This window comes from Asterias amurensis, chromosome 7, assembly GCF_032118995.1.
Source record: "Asterias amurensis chromosome 7, ASM3211899v1".
Taxonomy (NCBI): Eukaryota; Metazoa; Echinodermata; class Asteroidea; order Forcipulatida; family Asteriidae; genus Asterias; species Asterias amurensis.
The window spans coordinates 24,478,716-24,499,352 of record NC_092654.1 but is presented as its reverse complement, the minus strand read 5'-3'; the positions used below and the strand labels follow the sequence as shown (position 1 = coordinate 24,499,352).

The 20,637-nt window shown below is 37.5% G+C and overlaps 1 protein-coding gene across 2 annotated transcripts in view; it reads left to right on the top strand.

The window, feature by feature from the left end:
- Nucleotides 1-20,637, top strand: part of LOC139939689 (insulin-like peptide 7) — a 133,719-nt gene extending 113,082 nt beyond the window's left edge. For both annotated transcript variants that reach the window (XM_071935760.1, XM_071935759.1), the window contains 2 exons: nt 17,713-17,843; nt 19,784-20,637. In XM_071935760.1, coding sequence (XP_071791861.1) covers nt 17,713-17,843; nt 19,784-19,971 — 319 coding nt within the window. In that variant the 3' untranslated portion in view covers nt 19,972-20,637. The remainder of the gene's footprint in view (nt 1-17,712; nt 17,844-19,783) is intronic.

The following is a 20,637-nucleotide window of genomic DNA, read 5'->3' as shown; positions in this document are numbered from 1 at the left end:
TTGGAAACCCACGTCATGTTTCTGATTTATGTACAAACTTATTCAAAATTGTTTGAGACAAATTCGAGTTGTTAAACCACAGGAGGCCACCAAAAAGTTGTTTATTTAAGTTTCCTCTTTAAAGCTTAACTTTATCGATAGTGAATTTAATATTTAAAAAAGTACGATTAGATTGTTCTTAAGATGGTTATTTTGTTGAATTTTGTTCCGGACTCGACATTTTTTTATATAAATATTTTATATGTATTTTTTCTTCATTATGTATTGTATGAATATACTTTGAAGATGATGTATGTTTTCTTGCACAGCAAAAACAGTGGCGTTAGAATAATATTGAATATTGTCATATGTGTATCAAAGATTACACATATGGGTGATAAAATGACACTTATGTCTGCCAAAGCAATTATATTTGTGTTACTTTAACATAATTTTGATTGTATACCTTCAGTATCTACATGTGACACGCCCGCGGTTGGTTTCAATTTTACACCCAGTAATTGCAGTGTAGGGAATACGTCATCGAAAGGCACATTATTCCAATCATGACATTGAAGACCGTAACTAATTAGAAAAGCTGCATGAGCTTTCGATCATTAAGTTCGTTTTGTCTTCTATTACTTAGACTTCCACGGCTACCCTTTTTTATATGTTCAACATTGAAGACCTTATTCTCTTTTAGTAAATCAAGTACCCTTTATGTAACAGCCGATGTTCATTTTGAGCGCAACGCTCCCTCTAACCACTTCCCCCAGTCAACACCCTTGAGTAGCATATCCCCCTACAGTGATCCCCTGGGTTACGAAACTTACCCAACTTAAATTGCAATTAACCCCATGTACCTTAATCGAGCTATTTGGCATGACAACCCCTTCAAGTGAAAGAGATACATCTCATATTACCCAATGCCTCTTGCAATAACATGCACAGTATGAGAGAGGCCGGCGGCACATATTTGTCATCGGTCCCTTTGCCGAACGGTGGACCGGAGGAAGCCTTAGTTGTAGACGGGTAAAACGGCTTCATTTCAAGGGTCATTACGTCTGTGTCGAAGCAGGAATAACAACCTCTTCCTCGATGTTTATATGGACGGCATTTTGTAAACTCAAACTTTTCGAATTAGACAGAAAAATAATGAGTTCCAGAGATTCTAAAATGACGCGGGGATAGAAACCTTATAGTAAATGGAGAGAGCGTGGAAAGTTTTATGTGCTTATACGTATTAGGTATTTCGGTTGAAGGATGGAACTATTACGGTTTTCTTTATTTTAGGTATATTGTTTTAGTAACACTGTTTTCGTTTTCATGTTTGTTTAATCAGTGGCACATTTTTTATAGCGGGAACAGTGTGAAAGAAAAAATGATGTGGCCATCATAACGCAACAGCACAAAGTGCCCAATTAGTAACACATTATGATGGCTGTGGTGGTTTTTGATGCATAATTACCGTGACTGTGTAGTTACACTCCTATTTCACTCATAAAGTATTTTTCTGTTGTGTTGCGTTTACCTTTGTGTTGCTGCTTTACTTCTAGAGATGTTTTATAAATTGATTTCGAGAGCAATTTAGCAAGGGTCCTTTGCTCAATTGTAGCATGGTTGTAAAATTTTACAAAATGTACCTCGTGTGAAAGGACAACAATTTAGAGTGTCCAGGGTCAAAATCTTACCTTAGCAGAGGTTTTGACCAAGGACGTGCGCTACATCATCGTGGGAAGGGAACCTTGTTTTAATATTGACCGATGTCCTGGGTAAAGTTGCCCATACCGCGCATGCTATTGTGGGTGCTATCTTGCCAAATCAAGGGGATCGGGATTTACCAATTTATCATATCTCCATGACTTCTTGCTCTTTACTCTCATGGCGCACACGGGTTGTTGGTCTTTTTAAACTTGGCAGTGTGAAAGCTCACAAAAATCAGTCACACACGGTGATAACAAACAATCCATGCTCGTAAATTTTGTAGCAAGGGTCCCTTGCTACATTTTTGCCGTGTGAAAAGGGCTATACGACGTTTGGTTGTTTGTGATTATGAGTTGTGGATGTTGTCGCGAACTCCACACTAAAATATAAACAAATTAAAAACAAAATATTCTATTATAACAATAATTAAATTGCGTTAACATTATATAAATTGAACTCAAACAATACTTATATCCTGTACTTGATTATAGTACTTCACAACCATACGTTGATGATAAAGTGTCATCTTTGCGATACCACTGTGTGTATGGTTCTCAAGATAGATGTTATCATGCCCTTATCAAAGCGCAAATTATATCCGTCCTTAATCGTAGACATTAAAGTTAGAAATTACTATAAAAAATCCTTATTACCAAGAATACTGCATTGGTACCCTTTGTTGTATAAGACGATCGTAAACCATAACAGGAACTTCTTTTGTTCAACTAAATTGAGTTACCTTGACAACAAGAAACAATAAAGCACGCAGCATCGTTGAGGCTAAATAGTGTTGGTCGATTAGCAGGGATAATAGAGGACCTATAATTAGGGTTGTGGCGGACTAAGCTTTAGGCTTAACAACTACTTTGTGCAATGTATGTATTTAACTGACCGTATCAATTGTATTATCTTAATGGTCGTTGTGTTTCATTGACATGGAATGGTTGCGGTGGTAACCATTTACGCCCACCACGGCTATAAATACACACTTTGACTACATGATCGGACTTTTACAGCCTGCGTAGCCGAGACTATCTTGAAATACTGCTGCAGTTTCTTTCTGACGAGTATGGTAGACAATTCTTCAAAAGAACAAAAGAAACACGGATAATAATAATAAGACTTGGGTGTGGGTTCCCTAAATGTAACCCGTGCCCTGCGTTTAGCTCGACCTAAATTCGGCTTCAATATTATAGCTCAATGTATCCCGACCTAAATGTAGCCCCAACGTTATAACTAAATGTAGCCCGAACCATGTAGCTCAAAACTTGTAACAAAATGTAGCTCCGACCTAACTGTAGCTCAAAATATGTAGCCCGGGCTTTTATTGTGAGGTACTGATTGTAATTTTTGTTTAATGCAAACCTCGTTTTTCCTGTTAAAAGTTTGAAGATAGAGGACATGTATGCACTGTCCACTTATCGGGGGTTTGTACGTACCAAACCATCGCCAACATTTTGTTTAGATACATCACTCAACTTAAAGTCATTGCGTCACGCGCTTGGAAAAAATGGCTAATCGTTTTTATATAAATTACCCCAAATCACCTTTTTATCTCTAAAAGGCTTTTACTTTGTTAAGGAAAAAACTGTTGCTTCAAGAATACCTCAGTCTGTGCGTGAAACTCAGACATAATGTTAAACTTTTCTTGCATGAAGTCATCAAATAAAAACTAGCTCGATTCAGGCTGTAACTATGGGAGCCAGTTTTTGTAGGAGTGGCTTACAGTGGAATGAAGTCACACTTAAGAACAAATTTAGACACAAAATACAGTCGTTGATTCCTCCTTTGTGACTAAAAGCTCCAGGGACTCTGCGGTCCCATGTGCCTGATCGATTTTCGGGACAGGCTCGACCCGGAGACTGGTTTTAAAAATTGAATTTTAACTCCGATAGTGCGTCAGTTTGAAAAATATTTTTGTCATTTTCAAACCGGTTCCGGGTCAAGCTGACATAGGAGAGGGTCAGGTCCCAGTCACTCTCGGGATTCTGATCTGGGAGAATTCATAAAGAACAGATTCGCGGTCAAGCTGACCTAGAAAAGGGTCAGGTCCCTGACTCTGGGGTTGTTCTTATCTGGAAGTATTAAGAACAGATTCGGGGTCAAGCTGACCTAGAAGAGGGTCAGGTCCCAGACTCTGGGGTTGTTCTGATCAACGAGTATTTATATAGAGCATCTAGACCGTGTGTTGTTGAGAATGTTGGATACGTCAACGTGCCAAGGTTCAGTACCTTAACACTGAGTGGTGTCCTTACTGAACTACACCCTACATTCAGAGTAAGCTGGTTCTGATGAAATCAAAACCATTAGTTTGAAAGGTCCCCTAAGGGTGTTGAAGAGTAGGCTTGTTTCTCACCACTCCAATTGAATTAAGAAAATACTTAGTAGACGCACTCAACACGCATCTATTTTGGATGCGTCAAAAAGGCTTTGTCAGTCTTCAAACTCGCCCTAATGTGATAAACGGCGCCAAACATTTATCACATTTGATAATCTGTTAAGAAAGTCTTTGTATTATTGATTCGATCAAATTCGGTCATTTTTATTTTGTGTTATTTTGTAATATTGATTTATTTTTTAAGCACAGAGCGTTTTTTAATGAACTTAGGAAGACTTGAGCCTGCAAAGTAGCTTCGTTAAAACGGACTGTATCCGCTGGACATGAGATAATACAAAATGGCTGTCGGAAGTGGACATTGTCATCACGCACTAGCTGACGTCACTTGCTGATGGAGTATCGATATTGCACTAATAATAGGTTCCGTAGCTACAAGTTCTTTGTTTATTAACAGAAGTTTTGGTCAAAACGTTTCTCTACTTGTAGCTTTTTTCTCGTGGATATCCTTTGATATCGAAATAATTTTTTTATAAGTAGGCAAATAGGCTTTAAAGAAACTTAAAACCAATAAAACAAAACAAAAACATATTTATTTGAACAAATTACATTGCGTTATTGTTAAATTTATCACCACTCCAAAAGCTTGTTTTCCCATCCCCGTGCGAAATGTAAACCTTATGACTGAAGAACGGCAAAAATGTGGGCAAACATCCACGCTCAGTTAAGCGCAATTTGCACATTTTTAGACTTACATAGACTGAAGCACTGCAAACAGACATAGTCGAGTTATAATAGAAGGTCATTCGTAACTTGCAGTGCTGTTTCATTGTTTCCAGAATTGAGAAACATCTAAGACGTAGATTAACAGCAATTATCACCTTGAGCGGCCAATCAGGGTCCCAATGCCCCCTTCCCCTTTATTAAGCCCCATTGGTATTTACTCTGACCTAAATAAAAACCTATCAAACAAATGATGGGTTTCCCCAAACCGTCACCGTGCAGCAGCGCGCTCAGAGTTCTTCCCCTTCCCATCGGAGAAGCAAAATGCCCGTAAGCAACCCAACAGGGATTCGAAGCCACAACCTCCTGTTTACAAGTGCAGCTACCTCGACCGCTCGACCATCGAGTTTTCCCGGTGGCAATTGTCGGGCTACCTCCCCTGTGATGCAATTTGAATTTAATTGATGGGTCGTTTGATGTATAATATCCTATCCATTAAAATGTATCCTATTCCAGTGAAACTCCGGCTGTAATGTCTTGAAGGGAGTAAAGGGGTATTACAAAGCACGTTTCTTGTCTTCGTTTACAAATTTATTTCATTTCCAATTCATCTCGTTTCACTTTGTCCTTAGGATAGTGCGCAACAACATTTTCGCATTACCCAGAGCCTTGTATAGTTTGCTACTTAATGTACCTAGTGCTGTGACTCGGTTTGATACAAACAATGTATAATTGCGTTTCCAAGGATATCCTTGATATAAATGTATTTATTGAATTTAAATTATTGATACGAACTGGCTCATATGCTTCTGTGTGATCGATATTACCATGTATATGTACAAGCAAATGTGTTAGTAATGTGGACATTTTATGAATCTAGATTTAAACATTAAAAAGCGACTAAAAATATGCAGTATTACATCAATCAATTACAGTTCAGAATAAAAAGTAGTTTTGTTTATTCAAGATATTCAATGTGTGTCATATCAAACATTGACAATCACATGACAATACATCCTTCTGTTATTCAATCATGTCTTTTGTTGTATCCTCTTGCCGACAGTTGTATTGAGCTATAATTATTTGGGGCAAACTTTAACTGAAAAAGAAAAGCATTTATACAATTTAGATATCAACGAATGATGACAATTTCATGGTGATTTTCGATGTCTTGTTTTGTTGCTTTCAGACTCGTAGGCTTAACTATTAATTATTGTTTTATTTTTTTGCGATGCGGTTGCATTGGAAATTTGTAGATAATGTCTTTGTTTATTACGCAACCATAAATATGGTGTTGCTAATGCCAATATGTAACATCTGGTTATCAATAACAAACTTTAATATATCAGTTTATAAACATAGAATTAATTCTGGGAGAATCTCAGTACTGGATCATTGCGGATAGGCTTATGATCGGTGTGTAGTTTCATGAACTTCGCCCGACATTTTAAGATTCTGAGTTGAGACCAAGAATGGAGAGATCTGATTCGTTCACGTGGAAAGAATGAAGGCTTGAGGCCACGACAAAGCGTGATGTCATAAAAACTTAGGCCAGAGAGCTACAAAAAAGTGTTTTGTTAATAACAAAACATGAATCAAACCATGATTTAAATTAAATGATAATGTATATTAAAACAAATCCTCTTAGCTATCCATCAATGTGTAACATTTCCGTTGCTTTACCATAAAACTCGTCCTCAATCAATCTAATAATTCCCATCATCGCGCTTCCGTTTGTCTCACCCACAAATGTAACTCAACATGTTTTTAGTACTTCCCTTGGATTTGTGTTTAATTACATTTCCTTGAGTAAACAAACACCCAAAGCACTGAGCGCGCAAACACAACATTACAATTTTAGAAAACGTCGGAAGAATATTCGGCAACAATCTCCTCACCGGAGGCGAACAAACATTAGGAGCAACGACCGAGCTCAACCAATGTATCACCCCACTAAAGGAAAGGGATGAGCAGCGATTTACAATTCGCCCTGAAATCATCGATCTTTGGCGGAAAATTAATTTCATTTCAACTTTTAAATTGCGATCCCAGATGAGAATGTAGAAGTGACGTAAACACTTCAGAAGTTGTGTTCGGCAGATTCAATTTCACAAAACATTATTGTGACCAGAAGTGGTATTTCATTGAAAGACTTCAAACAGTGGAAAATATGTTAAGAACTTAATAATATATGGCTTTAGCAGTTAGGTGTTAACAATATTTTTTTTTTTTCAATATCCGGCCTTTCCTCCCCAGAAGATTTGCTGTATAAGTGTGGCGTCTTATGTGTCTGTGTTTACCGTTGAACACAAATCTTTTGAATGCACATCACGAATAGATCTATGTTTGCTTGTTTGATCCTTTGACACATTTTTATGTGTTTGTCTCTTAATATTTATATGGAAAACAAACTGGAAAGAGGGCAGTGGCAGAGTGTTTTTCAACCCCGGGAAATGGATGGGGTGAAATATTTGAGATGAATACGGGCAGAGTAGAACAAATACAGCATTGCCCACGTAATACGTCGGAACTAGAACACAATCTACTTGTCATGTATTTGTTCTTTTGGGATTTCAACCTTTATCCGTAAATCTCAGCGACAAGGAAATGACTTTTTTGCGATCTGAGCATCTAGTATGACATTTCAAACAAATCTACACGACGTAAACAAAGCAAGCAACTTCATCGACATCATTACGTGTAAAATAATAACAAGAGAAATAGATTTAGCTGTTGTAAATTGCTTGCCAACCAAATGGAGCTATGGTAAAAGTGAAAACAAATCTATTACTGGACTGATGTTTCGACCGTGGTAGATCCTGTTCAAAGGCTTTTGAAGCCCCTGAGAAAGACTCTACTATAGCCGAAACGTCGGGGCGATAGGCCAAACCATTATTTGCACAAAATGGAAACTATTATTTGGAAACTATTGGTAATTTGTCAAGACCAGTCTTCCCACTTGCTGTAACTCAACAAATCAAAACAAAACAAATCCGTGAAAATTTGAACTCAACTGGTCGTCGAAGTTGCGAGATAATAATGGAAGAGAAAACACCCTTATCACACGAAGTTGCGTGCCTTTAGATACTTGATTTCGGGACCTCAAATTCTAATTCCGAGGTCTCGAAATCAAATTCGTGGAAAATAAATTCTTTATAGAAAATTATGTTACTTCAGAGGACGCCGTTTCTCACAATGTGTTGTACTGTCAACAGCTCTCCATGGCTTGTTACCAAGTACGTTTGTATGCTAAATAAACTGCGCCAATAAAGTATCTAAACACTTACAAATAGTCAGATTTATCGGAACCTGAATTAGTGTGCCAAAGAATAATTATTCATTTCTATTCACCGTTAATTTCTGCACATTTTGACACATCTTGTGTTGCGCTACGATGTTGTTTGGTGGATTTATGGACACTTGAGTAGCTTAAGGTCGAATTTCAAAAGTTGCAAAAGCCCCTATTCACCCCAATTCCAGAAGGGAACTCACACAAGCATCACACACAGACAAAATCACTTTCTTCTACTGCAGAAGTCACACTCGGGCGGCCACTCCTCGGCAGGTCGTCCACATTTCCCTGAGCTTGGTAGCCATTCCACCAATTTACTGACCGTCGCTGGTGACGTTCCAACTTGGTGAGCTGCAGCTCGAATCGACATACCGGCTTCTATCAAACCAACGATCCGTCCTCTTTCCTGTTTGGTCAGTTGAGCCATCTTTCCTGTTATCTTGAAACACCTTTCCCTGGTCTTACCATAATCAGGGATTCTGGCTCTTAACCCATTTTGCTGTATGCCTCCCATCTTTGACCCCTTTGCTTGGTTACTGACAATTATTGCTGATGTTCATCGAAACCGATTTATCCAAAACGCGACAAACAAATCATTTATAAAGGGCGGGCAAAAGAAACGCTGATCTTACTCGTCACAATACAACGATTTAGCTTGAATAGGGGCTTTTACAACTTTTGAAATTCGACCTTAAGCCCCTCAAGTGCCCATAAATCCACTAAACAACATCGTAGCGCGACATAAGATGTGTCAAAATGTGCAGAAATTAACGGTGAATAGAAATGAATAATTATTTGTTTGCATACTATTTCAGGTTCCGATATATCTGACCATTTGTAAGTGTTTAGATACTTTATTGGCGCAGTTTATTTTAAGACCAATAGTGTCAATTGCAACGTTTATTTCCACATATCATCATCAAAAAGTACATTCAGTGTTATTATAAGCTGCGTCTTAACTTTGAGAGCCGACACAAGTAATTGTTGTTTTCTCCAGGTGCCGTTGTAGGTGACCTTTCTGATAGCAACTCAATGACTTTTGTCTCTCTCCGATAGTTAGTAATTAGGCTAGGTGCTTTGTCTTTAATATAATTTACATAATTCACATCGCTGTTTTAGGGGAAAGCATTTTCTATATAAAAGCGTTTTAGAGAAAGTGTACACTATTCAAAGAGTATTCGAACTAATTGCCTTAGAACTATTTAAGTTCACTTAAAATCAAAATGTATTTCGTTTAAAATATTTGATGAAAAATATATGTGAAACCTTAAAGTTTGTTCTATTCATGTTTCGCAATTGTCAATACGCCAATGTTCACTCACATTATTTCAGTTTTATATGATAACTACATCAATGATGAATAATCTCATACCGTTATCTGAAGTGAATTTTAAGAGGGTGTGGGGAACTTTTGCCCATACGGGTTTTGTTGTCGGGGCTTGAAACCGTCAGACGAAGAAATAGCATTCAATTGTTTAGCCCATTTCACACGAGCACTTATAGTGTACACAGTTAGAGAATTTGAGACTGTGCTCTGTTGACAACCTTTGTATTTCAAGTATAAATATTTTTATGAATAAAATGCATCCCAGTTTGCTTTATATAAGCATGGAGCAGGCTACCTCACACATTGATCCAATTGTTGTTAGATATCATTCATTTAATTAATTATTTAAATATTTATTTATTTCAACCATAAAAAGAACAAAGTTGTGAATAATTATAAGTTATTTCTATTATAATGTATTAAACGGCTTATAAACACAGGTGGAAAGTAGCACGTTCTGCTATCATTACGCGTTGCGGTGCGCAAGCTTACGCATGCGCTTATAACATATTCTATCGCCGGTGCTCGCGAAGGTTCAGTGCGAAAAGTTCCAAGTGTCCTATAATTATCAATATTGGACTTCCTTATAAAATGTGGGTGTGTCGGTATACATGGAAAAATATAGTATGTTACGTAACGCATGTTCCACCAATCAAGTGACAAGGGTCTATAAAGTGCGGTCCTTCTACGTCTTTGCGTTGTGTGTAGATGCATTATATTATCTCAATGCATACTTGGTAATGAGCAACGGAGAGCTGTTGGTATAGTTTAAAACATAAGTAACATATTTTTTAATCTGAGAAAGACTTCAGGCTTAAACCTTTTTTTCAGGCATGTGAAAGCATTGTGCAACAATGGTGTTTGTTCTTTCTTTATTCTCTTTCATCATCGATAATAAATTGAGCTCAAATTTACACAGATTTGTTATTTTGTACAAATGTTGGGATACACCAAGTGAGAACACTGGTCTTTGGCAATTACCGAACGTGTACAATGTCTTTGAGGTAAAACCTTGACATATACAGAAAATGCTTGTCATTCAATTTAACTTCTATAAAAAAGCCATCTTAAATGAATCAGTCACATTACTCACGTCTGCAATTCATCATAATATTAACTTAATTGTGATGATGACTTTAGGGACGTATTCGGTGTTTTAAAATATGCAATGTCATCATCGAGTGTTAGAACTAATCGTGTATGGACAAGAAGCAACAAAGCCTCCCATTGGCTGGGTTTGCATTCTATAAATCATTCTGACCAATCAAAGAATCAGTTGATCTTGATGGCGCACCTTCCTACGCAGTGTGCGTGGGCGGAGTCAAGTGGGAGTCATTTCGGCTTGAATCATTTTGTAATAATGGTGGAATAAAATGATGGCAAAACTGCAAAGGTATTAAAAATAAGTACATAATTTGAGCTTGTGTTGGATTGACACCCTCAGGCCTAAAATACAACCTCCGGTAATTTACTTAACTGTTTCAGCAGATAGTTGAAAGCAGTTATTGGTTTTGTGATCGGAGCCATTAAATGCAAACAGAGTTCGGTTCTTTGTAATATGATATAATTTTAAAGTCCAAATCTCAAAAACTAACTGCTTAAATTTCGTCTTTACATATTGCCAGTTCATTGGTCTTTTGGTTTGAAACACAAGCTGTTCTTGTTCTTGTTGTTTCTGCTCCTTTTTTTTCTTTTCTTCATTTTTTGTTAAATTTATGGTCTGTCTTTCTTTTTATCTATTTTCGTTAATTTCTGTTTTTCTTGTTTCTTTTCCTTTCTTAATGTTTGTATTTAATTGTGTGTTATCTTTATTGTTCGAGGAGGGGAAGGGATGGGAGAAGTTATCTTTATTGTTCGAGGAGGGGAAGGGATGGGAGAAGTTTATTAGTACATCGTTTGTATTCCCCCACCCCCTCTTCATATCACCGCCCCCCCCCCCTCTCTTCCCTCCCAATATTGACGTTTAGATGGAAATGTACACCTGGTCAGCCCCGGGGAACGAGTGTCACAAAAGGAACAAAAACAATTTCGTAATTTTTCTCCAAAATTATTTCATCAATCAAAACGGACAAAGCAAGCAGACGGTCCTAGACCAACTAAACATATTAATTATCTGTTGCACAAAAACTGGAACGTGATGAAAGCCACATTGACAATATGTCCTGAGGGGTTTATACTTTAGGCTGTCACGTGGTCTGATGGTTCATATCTTCCCATCCTTTGTGTTCTGATTTCATTTGAATGGGAGTGAGCTGTAGGACATATATATAGGGACCTACGTACTGGTTCGTATTCCCTTTGTATACCATAGAGAGTGCGTATTGCGTGTAACCCCCATAGGGAGTCAGGCCTAAGATGGCATCTTCATATCTGAATTAAGTTAATTTGTCTTTGGCCAGTGTCCGGTTTTGATTTCCCTGTTACTAAGCATCAATATTCAAAATGATCTTGCCAGTGTGGTCACGTCGGTTACTTCAGACACGACCCTGTTGTTGCAAAGAACCTAGGCCAGCTGTCTGAAACAAAGTAGTCTGACATGTCGTTTTAATTGTTTCTTTGCTAGGGGCTAAAGGGAGCTGTAATTCAGGGGGCATCAAACTGAGTTTTTATTTGGAGTTGACATGCAAGGGAATTTGCCTAACTTGAATGAAAGCTTATTTAGCCAAAGGCAAATGTTTGAATCAAAAACTTTAAAAGAAAAAAATGATTACCATGAAGTCGGAACATAATATAATGTTTATAAACAAGGATGCGTGGAGGTAAAACAAACAGAGTTGACTTAATTAAAATAGTGTCAAACGAATGTTCATTTGGTTTGGAGTTATTTTCTTGTTTTTTTTTGTAATACAACTTGAATTTAAGTTTGTTTGGAAACTCCTCAATAGGAAGTTGGAAAGGGACATGTGCTAAACATGGATAGAAACGTAAGTCGAGAGCTAACGGGATAGACTTGGCTCTTCATTCAAAATAAACTTAGTAAGTATAGTTCAATTTATGTTGGCGCCTTCATGAACAAAGAGCATTCATATAACTGGAGACGGTGCTACCCTAAGCTTAGTCCTAGCTCTATGGTCTAAGCTTACCAGAATATAAAACTGACTATTCAGCCAATCTTCAAAACATGTAGCCAGTCTTCAGATCGACACTCGATTTCACCACACTCCGGTCGAACTTTAAATCAATTTACACGGACACTGGCTATAATAGTCAAACGGTAGAAATAAGAAGCGCGGCCAGACGGAAATTGTTCAACATTTTATTTCGCGACGAGTACAACGTATCTCCCCCAAACACCGACAGATTGTCGGTATCTCGTGGTTTCACAGTGGCATGATCACGTGCTAAATGCAGCTGTCCACTCTGCTTCAAGTTTTAATTCCACAGATTGATCATCGATGCGCTTGCCTCTAATATTTATGCATAAGTAGAGTAAGCGGTGAACTTAAATCATTTCATAAAGTTGGTTGCTCATCTGGCAATTATTCTAACTAGATTTCCATATTCCGAGTATGCGGAACGTTAAGTTGAGATCACAACAGTAACTCGAAGCTAAGTTTATTCAAGTCTTTTTCAGTTTGTTACTTTTTTCAATCAGAGGTTTGTACATTTGTATGTCATTTATTCATTTATTCATTTAAGTGAATTGTAAATGTTTTATTCTTTGATATTGACTTTCTGAATGCGGTCGAGGACGCATTTCTAATACCTGATCAATAAGTGGATTTATCCACTCTACCAAATAATCTAAAATATTGCCTTAATTAATTGTATCGGCTCAAATACTTTAATTTAATTTGAATTTATACGGATAAAAAAGAACAAGAAACGTTGCCTAAATAACAAATTACAAAGAAAAGCCCCCAAAAGCTAATGGGTTTGTTTCCATACGGGACTAATATAGAGATAAGGATACAAAGAACGGAAATGGAGGCAATCAAGAACTAAAGGCTTATCATAATTACCCATTTGTCAATATGCTAATTACCCTTGAACTGAGATCCTTGTAGATGAGTACCATGTATATCAAGACAGTCTGACAACCATTGTATTTTAGATAGGTTCCATAGACATTCTAGCAAGTAGTAATCAATTTTAAATACCACTATTGGAAATACAGTTTGGGTTAAAAAAACAAAACGTTTTGGGCTAGCTCCGAGGTCTATGTAAAAAATCTGCAATAGCAATGCAAAGGTCGTGGGTTCAAATCCAAACCCAGTGCATTTGCTTGTTGGCTGTTGTACAAAGACCTTGGAAAAGTACTAAATACAGCACACATCTGTGTAAGTTTAGAGGCAGTGGACACTATTGGTAATTACTCAACATAATATTACTCAAAATAATTATTAGAATGAAACCGTACTTGCTTACTTGGTTACGAGTAATGGGGAGAGGTTGATATTATAAAACATCGTGAGAAACGGCTCCCTCTGAAGTGACGTAGTTTTCGAGAAAGAAGTAATTTTCCACTAATTTGATTTCGAGACCTCAGATGTAGAACTTGAGGTCTCGAAATCAACCATCTGAAAGCACACAACTTTTTTTTACAAGGTTGTTTTTTTTCTTCTTTCATAGTTATCTCGCAACTTCGACAACCAATTGAGCTCAAATTTTCACAGGTTGGTTATTTTGTGCATACATTGAGCTACACCAGGTGAGAAGACTGGTGTTTGACATTAACTAATAGTGTCTAGTGTCTTTAAAAGCTATAATCACATTTATTGTGCAAAAAACATCTATCATACCCGTTTGATGTTTCCGGAGTTTTTTCTTTTGTAATCAAGTTTGTAGATTGGATGGTGCCAAACGGATGCAGTTTTTCCAGTAAGCGTTGTTTGATCTATTGGGGTCTAGTTGTCGATTGTGGTCTAGTGAGGTCTATTTTGGTCTATTGCGTATACAGGGAGCTTCTGTGTGATCGATTTATTCTCCTATCTTTTCACTATTGATAATTTCTGAGGGGCTAGCATCCTCCTCTCTGCAGGCTGTGCATGTAAATGAACCAATTTGTTCCGTTCAAGACCAAATTACCAGCATAACCTTTCTCTAATTGGAAAAAAACGTAATAATGTTGACGAAGAACCCACACTTAGCGTCCCTGCTCGATCAATGTCCTGTTTTTCTCTCTTTTGTTTTTACTTCTTTTCTGTATTAAAAAGGAATAAAGCTGAACTAAAGATAAAACTTTTTACATGTTTTCATGTGCGTTTTGCAAAACCGGAACAATAGAGCAGACCACATATGAATATTTATACAGCGTACTTAGCCTATATCGTCGTCATTCATCATCAGATAGGCCTAGATGGAACGCAGTCACGTGTTATACTTTTATTCTGCCAAGTTGCGACACTCCAAAGTTTCGTAGATGAGTCCTCCATTTATAGGACGCTTGAGATGCTTAGCAGCGTGTGTGATATACTCCGGGTCAGAACTGACCCGGATCCCGGGTCCAGGGTCCAGGTGCCGTGGAGCCCGAGCCATTTCTGGGTCAGGATACATTACCCGGTATCAGTGTCAAAATTCCCCAGAAATGCGGTCAAACTGACAACGAACATGAATTTAAATCATTTTTTTTTCTTTTTTTGAAAAGGTTCAGGGCCACATGGGCCAATTCTTTTGGTCATTTCTGACCCGGGCGTGCGGTTCATACTTCATGCGGAACGCGCTGCCCATCAAATTGGTAAGGCGCAATAAAATAAATTGCTTCACACAGTATTTGTCAGTCTTAAATCATGAGTCTTGGTTTTGTTAAGGAACAATATTTGTTCCTTTTATTTGAATGGATTGTTCAGTCGGGACATGAACCGGCAAGTTATGCTTACAATAGGCCCAACAACTTTTAGATGTTTACCAGAATGTAACAAGGTTTGGTCGGGTTTGACGGGATCTGTAAACACTAATTTGTAACGGGACTTAAACAAATTGTCGACTGCCCCATCACTAGCCGTGACCTGGATTTGTCAGTAAATTTGTTTATACAAATAATACATATACGACCCTTTGGGTTAAGAGAACACAAGGTGTTTGGAGTGAAGTTAGTTGGGTCTGTGGCCATCTATCAGAAGCATAACATGTTGTGTGCTATTCGCTGAGAAGCATAATATGTTCCAAGACTAGCTGTAAATGTCTCCGGGTGCTCTCTGGTTCGGTATGGGTGTAATTGCTGTAGGAGTGTGAAGCATGACTTGGACTACGAGAGGCTACTCGTGCCGTTTCAGCCTCTATTGCTTCGCTCAAATTCATAACCCCCGGTAAACTGAGGTAAAAACCAACAGCCATTCAATGCTATTATCACGTTCTTTGGTTCTGCTCACGAACTGTGAGGTGCAGTACTGGTCTTATTTATTAGAAAAGTACGTAACGTGAAATGTCAAGAAGTGTGCCTATTATGACAGGCTACTTCTCGTGTTCGTTTAGTTCATGAGATTTGGGTCTCAATATGCCGACGGCCTTTTCCAAACAGAGGAAATGAAAAACACAAAACACAAATTAGCCTTGGGACCATTCAGTGGTATCGTTTTATGAAAATTTTTGCTTTCCTTTGTCTCAGATCTTTGGTCATTTCTAGATATCAAATTGGGTTATCGCTTATAACATCTTGTAAAAATACAAATTACAGAGAACTCAAGAAACGAAATTGACTCCAAGGCATAAATCAGTTTTGTGTTGCAACTATTTTCAAACGCTCTTAGAAAGTGGGTGAAAGTGGAAGTATTACAAAATGGGAGCCCAATGCGAATTTCGTCACAATAAACAAAAACATCCAATGACGTCACATTTGAAATATAATAGAGTTGTAAATTCTTGTACAAATTCTTGTTTGGTTAGCCCTAATTCTTGAATTGTTATGATAGTCAATCACAATGGCATTTAATTTGACATTTTGACTGACGCAATAATTGTTTGAAATGGAATGTACAGTCTGATTTGTTGTTGATGATGCTTGTTGTTGACATTTAGCTCTAAGAGAATATACAATAATATTATGACATGTGTACACCATTTAAACCTGAGGTTTAGAGATTCGTTATCTTCCCCCACTTTTATGAGCGCTCTTTCTATTCCTGATACTTTGGAACCATTTGTCTTTTCTACAATATTTATCGGTTAACTACGGAAGAAGGGAAGTCTAACTGAATTCTATCTTGACTTTATCCATAGACAAGGATGTCTTATTAAGGTTTTTCTCCTTTGTTAGCCCCCCCCCCCCCCCCCCCCATCTATTTCCCCTTTTCCGCTTCTTCTTCCATTATGTACATCTCGTTTTCAACGACCTCCTTATCTTGGTTTAGTAAACGAAAACGAAGCGATTGACGTCCTCGCTCTTTCTAAACACACGGATCCCGGTTCAAATAAGTTTCCATTACACAATACAGTCATCCAAACTATTAACCAAAAGAAAAACTAAAAACATTGTTTTTTTTTCCTTTTTTTCTAAATTTGTATATATGGAAATAAATCGACTGTGACTTTCGTACCTTCTATGGGGCAAAACGAATTGTATTTTTCTAAATTATTTACTGATGTGATTATTTATGTGCAAGTGTGATTAGGATAATTGCCAAAGGCTTCTTTTGACAAAGATCCTGACTAATTTAGCATGGATTATTTTTCTTGTGTAACATCATTAAGAAACAGCTACGATATTTGGTGGAAACCCTGACCCAGTTTCCTCAGGACATCATCATTGATGTTTGTTCTTATTAAGTATCGGCACGAGCTTGGCCCGTGACTTCCGTTGGGAAGCTATTGTAAAGTTTACTGTTCAATTATTAATCAACTGACGCTTTATTACAAAGGTAGAAGTGATTGAATGATGCGGTGTAGTGTGGTTAAAATTGTCGTGCCGCATATAAATAAAAAACAAAGAATCAACATTATATCATTAGGTAATAAAATAACACCAATTTGAGCAAAAAAAACAATTACATTTGGTGTGTGTTAACAACCATTATGTTAATAAACGTCTCTTTGGTATTTATATGTGACAACACCCTTGTCAATTTGAACACCCCTGTACTAGCAGTGTAAGAGCATTAATTCAGTTCTAATTCCATTCGTCACTGCCCCAATCCCACGATAACTTTTAATTAGTGTTTGTTGAGGTTTGTGAACAATCAACGTAAACCATTTTATGTACATGTACAGTTATAAAGGTTATACAAACCATTATGGTTTGCATACAATCTCATGAGATAATCGTGGAATTCACTTAACGACCATAGCTTGAACTAAACTGGCCACTAGACATCCGCTTTACTAAAAACTGTTTTGCATTTATATAAATACTGTAGGTTCTTGTGGCTGGTTAACAGGTTGCAACAGCTCAATTCTAGTTTCTCGTTTTGATTACAGGAGTAAAGCTGATTGGATACGATTATGGAACACAGAGCGACACGTTAATGTATGTAATGAACATCTTCAGCCTGTCTTTGATGCGGCCTGTCAGAATGATGTACGCAAGATCACGAAAAGAACCGGAGAAGGTATAAACTAGGCTACCCCTTCCTCCTAACACTGCAAACAATGATTGACAGCATGAATTTTGTCACGTGAAGATACTCAAGATAATCAAAATTAACATCTTAGTGTGTTACAATGACATCGGTGTAATGGTGTTTGTAAAAATTAGTGTTAATATGTTCGCCCTAGTTTTTGCAGTTTGGTTTTACCCTGTGTCAAACTACAATTTTTCTCGATCCTCGGTCTACGAGGAAGATCCACAAATAAAAACTAAAATTACATGTTTTTCTTCAAACTGAAACGAAACTACTGCCAATCACATTCTATGAAAAAGTAAAGCGGTTTTAATTCGCTTCGGTGCCAGCCAAAGACCGGCAATTTTAAAAATAATGTTTGGATTGATATTTTCCTGACTATAATATTTTCCGTCTGAAAATCAAAAAACAAGAAAAAGACTGGGAAACACATTGATCTAGTTAATCAAATGTTCAACCTGCCTTTAATTCTTATTCGACTATATGGTTCGCTTCCACAATAAGTCCAACATTGTCTCTTTATTCGATTAAGTTGAGCAACCAATCTTACCAGGCTATTTATTGACCATTTTATGCAATAATGGTTAGAGAAGTCAATTGGAGATATCTTTGGGATAATGGAACTGCATTATTTACAAATAGTTGCACTCCACTTTGGCGTCGAGCGTGTTGAGCTCTCCAGCCTAACTCCATGAGTGTCACATCGTACGCTACTTCAGCTGAAGACGCGTACATTCAGTATGTAATTGCTGGCAATGTTGCGAGAGCGATATTGATGCCTGCTGACCATGAGACATGGCTTCATCTCTAAGGGGGTAAATTGAATCACAGACCCGTAAAGTGGGGAAGCGAGGGTAGGGGTTGGGGGTAACTTCCCGTTTACATGAAGACGAGTATTTCCCCCTCCTCCTGCCCCGTTACTCCGTGCCATGCTAATTTCGTGTTTAACTTCTCAACCTTTTTGTATTGATCTGTACAGTGAGACAGTGCGCACATAATGTGTTTATCGATAACACTCAATCCCATCATTCATCCCTGAACAAGTCCAACTAAAAGCAGACTCTCTTTAGTTTGATTGTGAAATGAACAACCATCACAAGCTGAATACATACGATCATTAGCTAATGCAATATAATCAACTTCTCGTTGGGTAACTTACAGACTGCAAAACGGCTTTCCAAAGTATACCGTTTTCATTTCTCAAAATACAGCCTCTTTTGAACAGTGCATTGTTTAGCTATCTGACTCCTCTTTATACAGATTTTACACATGGGATGGTCTTGAACTAAAGAGTACTTCCGGTCCAAGTAGGCAGCAGAAATTTGAAAATGAAGCGTGTAATGGTTACAAGTGGTTGCTGGCGATTTGATATACGTGCAGAGTTTACCAATGTAATGTACGAGTGAGATAGCATCGAGAAAAGAAACAGATCTCACATTCAATCATAGTGTGAATACATCAAAGACACGCCATTCCTCTTGCGAGTGATTTAAGTGACTTTCTCATCTTTGAGTATAAGGCCCATATCACGCGAGGCAAATTACAGGCAACCAGTTGCAGGCAATCTCCGAGAAGAAAAGCCAGTCACATTTCATTATTTACCTAATCGTAAGACATTCGAAACATGACTTAAAATATGTGCTACCAACGGTGAATGTTCCAGACAATGCTTTGTACTTTCAAAAAGAAACTGTTGTATGCTTCTACTCCAAAGTTGGTAGTGCAATTCATATTAAGAGTGATTTCCAAACATATACCTTCCATTTAATTGTACCATTTTGATCTTGTAGTATTACATTCTAGTAATTTTGCCCGTGGGTCACGAGTTGACTGTGATTGGACCCAGTACCAATTCCTTTGCCGGCCAAACTACCACATTTTCATTTTTCATTTACCGTCTGCTCCTGTATTTTTTTCTTTTCTCTCAGAATTTGTAAAAGAATGGGCAGCCAAGGACTTTTTGATCGGAAGTAAGAGGAAACGTGGCTTGAATGAGGAATGTTGCCATGAGGATACGGGGTGTGTTTGGGAGGAGGTGGCTGAGTACTGCAAGAAGCATGGTAGAGAGAAGCATAAGCCGGGAAGTACAGTAGCACAAGGAAAGCAAGGCCGATAGCGTGCACAAGGAAAGCAAGACTGGTAGTGTGTTGATACATACCACGTGGAGATGTTTGAATCACTGGCACCGTTATAGATCTTATGCACATGACGTCATTATTGAGTAGGGCGCCCTCTCCTAGAGATCACAAAAAGATTGTTCATTGGCCAATCCTGTGCGCTGCGCTACTAATCTGTGCGTTTTCGATTGGTTGATCTTTGGTTGACCTCTAAGATGGCATATGTATCACGTCAATGCATAAGGTTTAACCTGTAAAAAGAATTGTTATATTATATATAAACGTACTTTATCAATCATTGAATTATTTTAATATGTTTTTGCCTACGACTATTTTGTGTTTTCCTTCAATGATACGATCTGACTATATTAGTATTTTGAGAAATTAACGAGCTTTATATTACATTCCTTCATATGTGTACGAACTATCACAAAGAAAATTTGCATAATTCTATTTTCCCATTATATGTGATAGAATGATTCAATAGACCAAAATAAATATTATATTAAAAAAAAAAAATCAAAAAACAACGATTAACCTAAACAACTTCATATTCCTGTAACATAAAAAAATGTGTGACTTAAAAACAACTGTCCGCAAGTCCCTTTCGTAGTTCTGGTACCCGTTGGTACGTCCGTATCATCGGGTTTTACATTGTTTGTTGT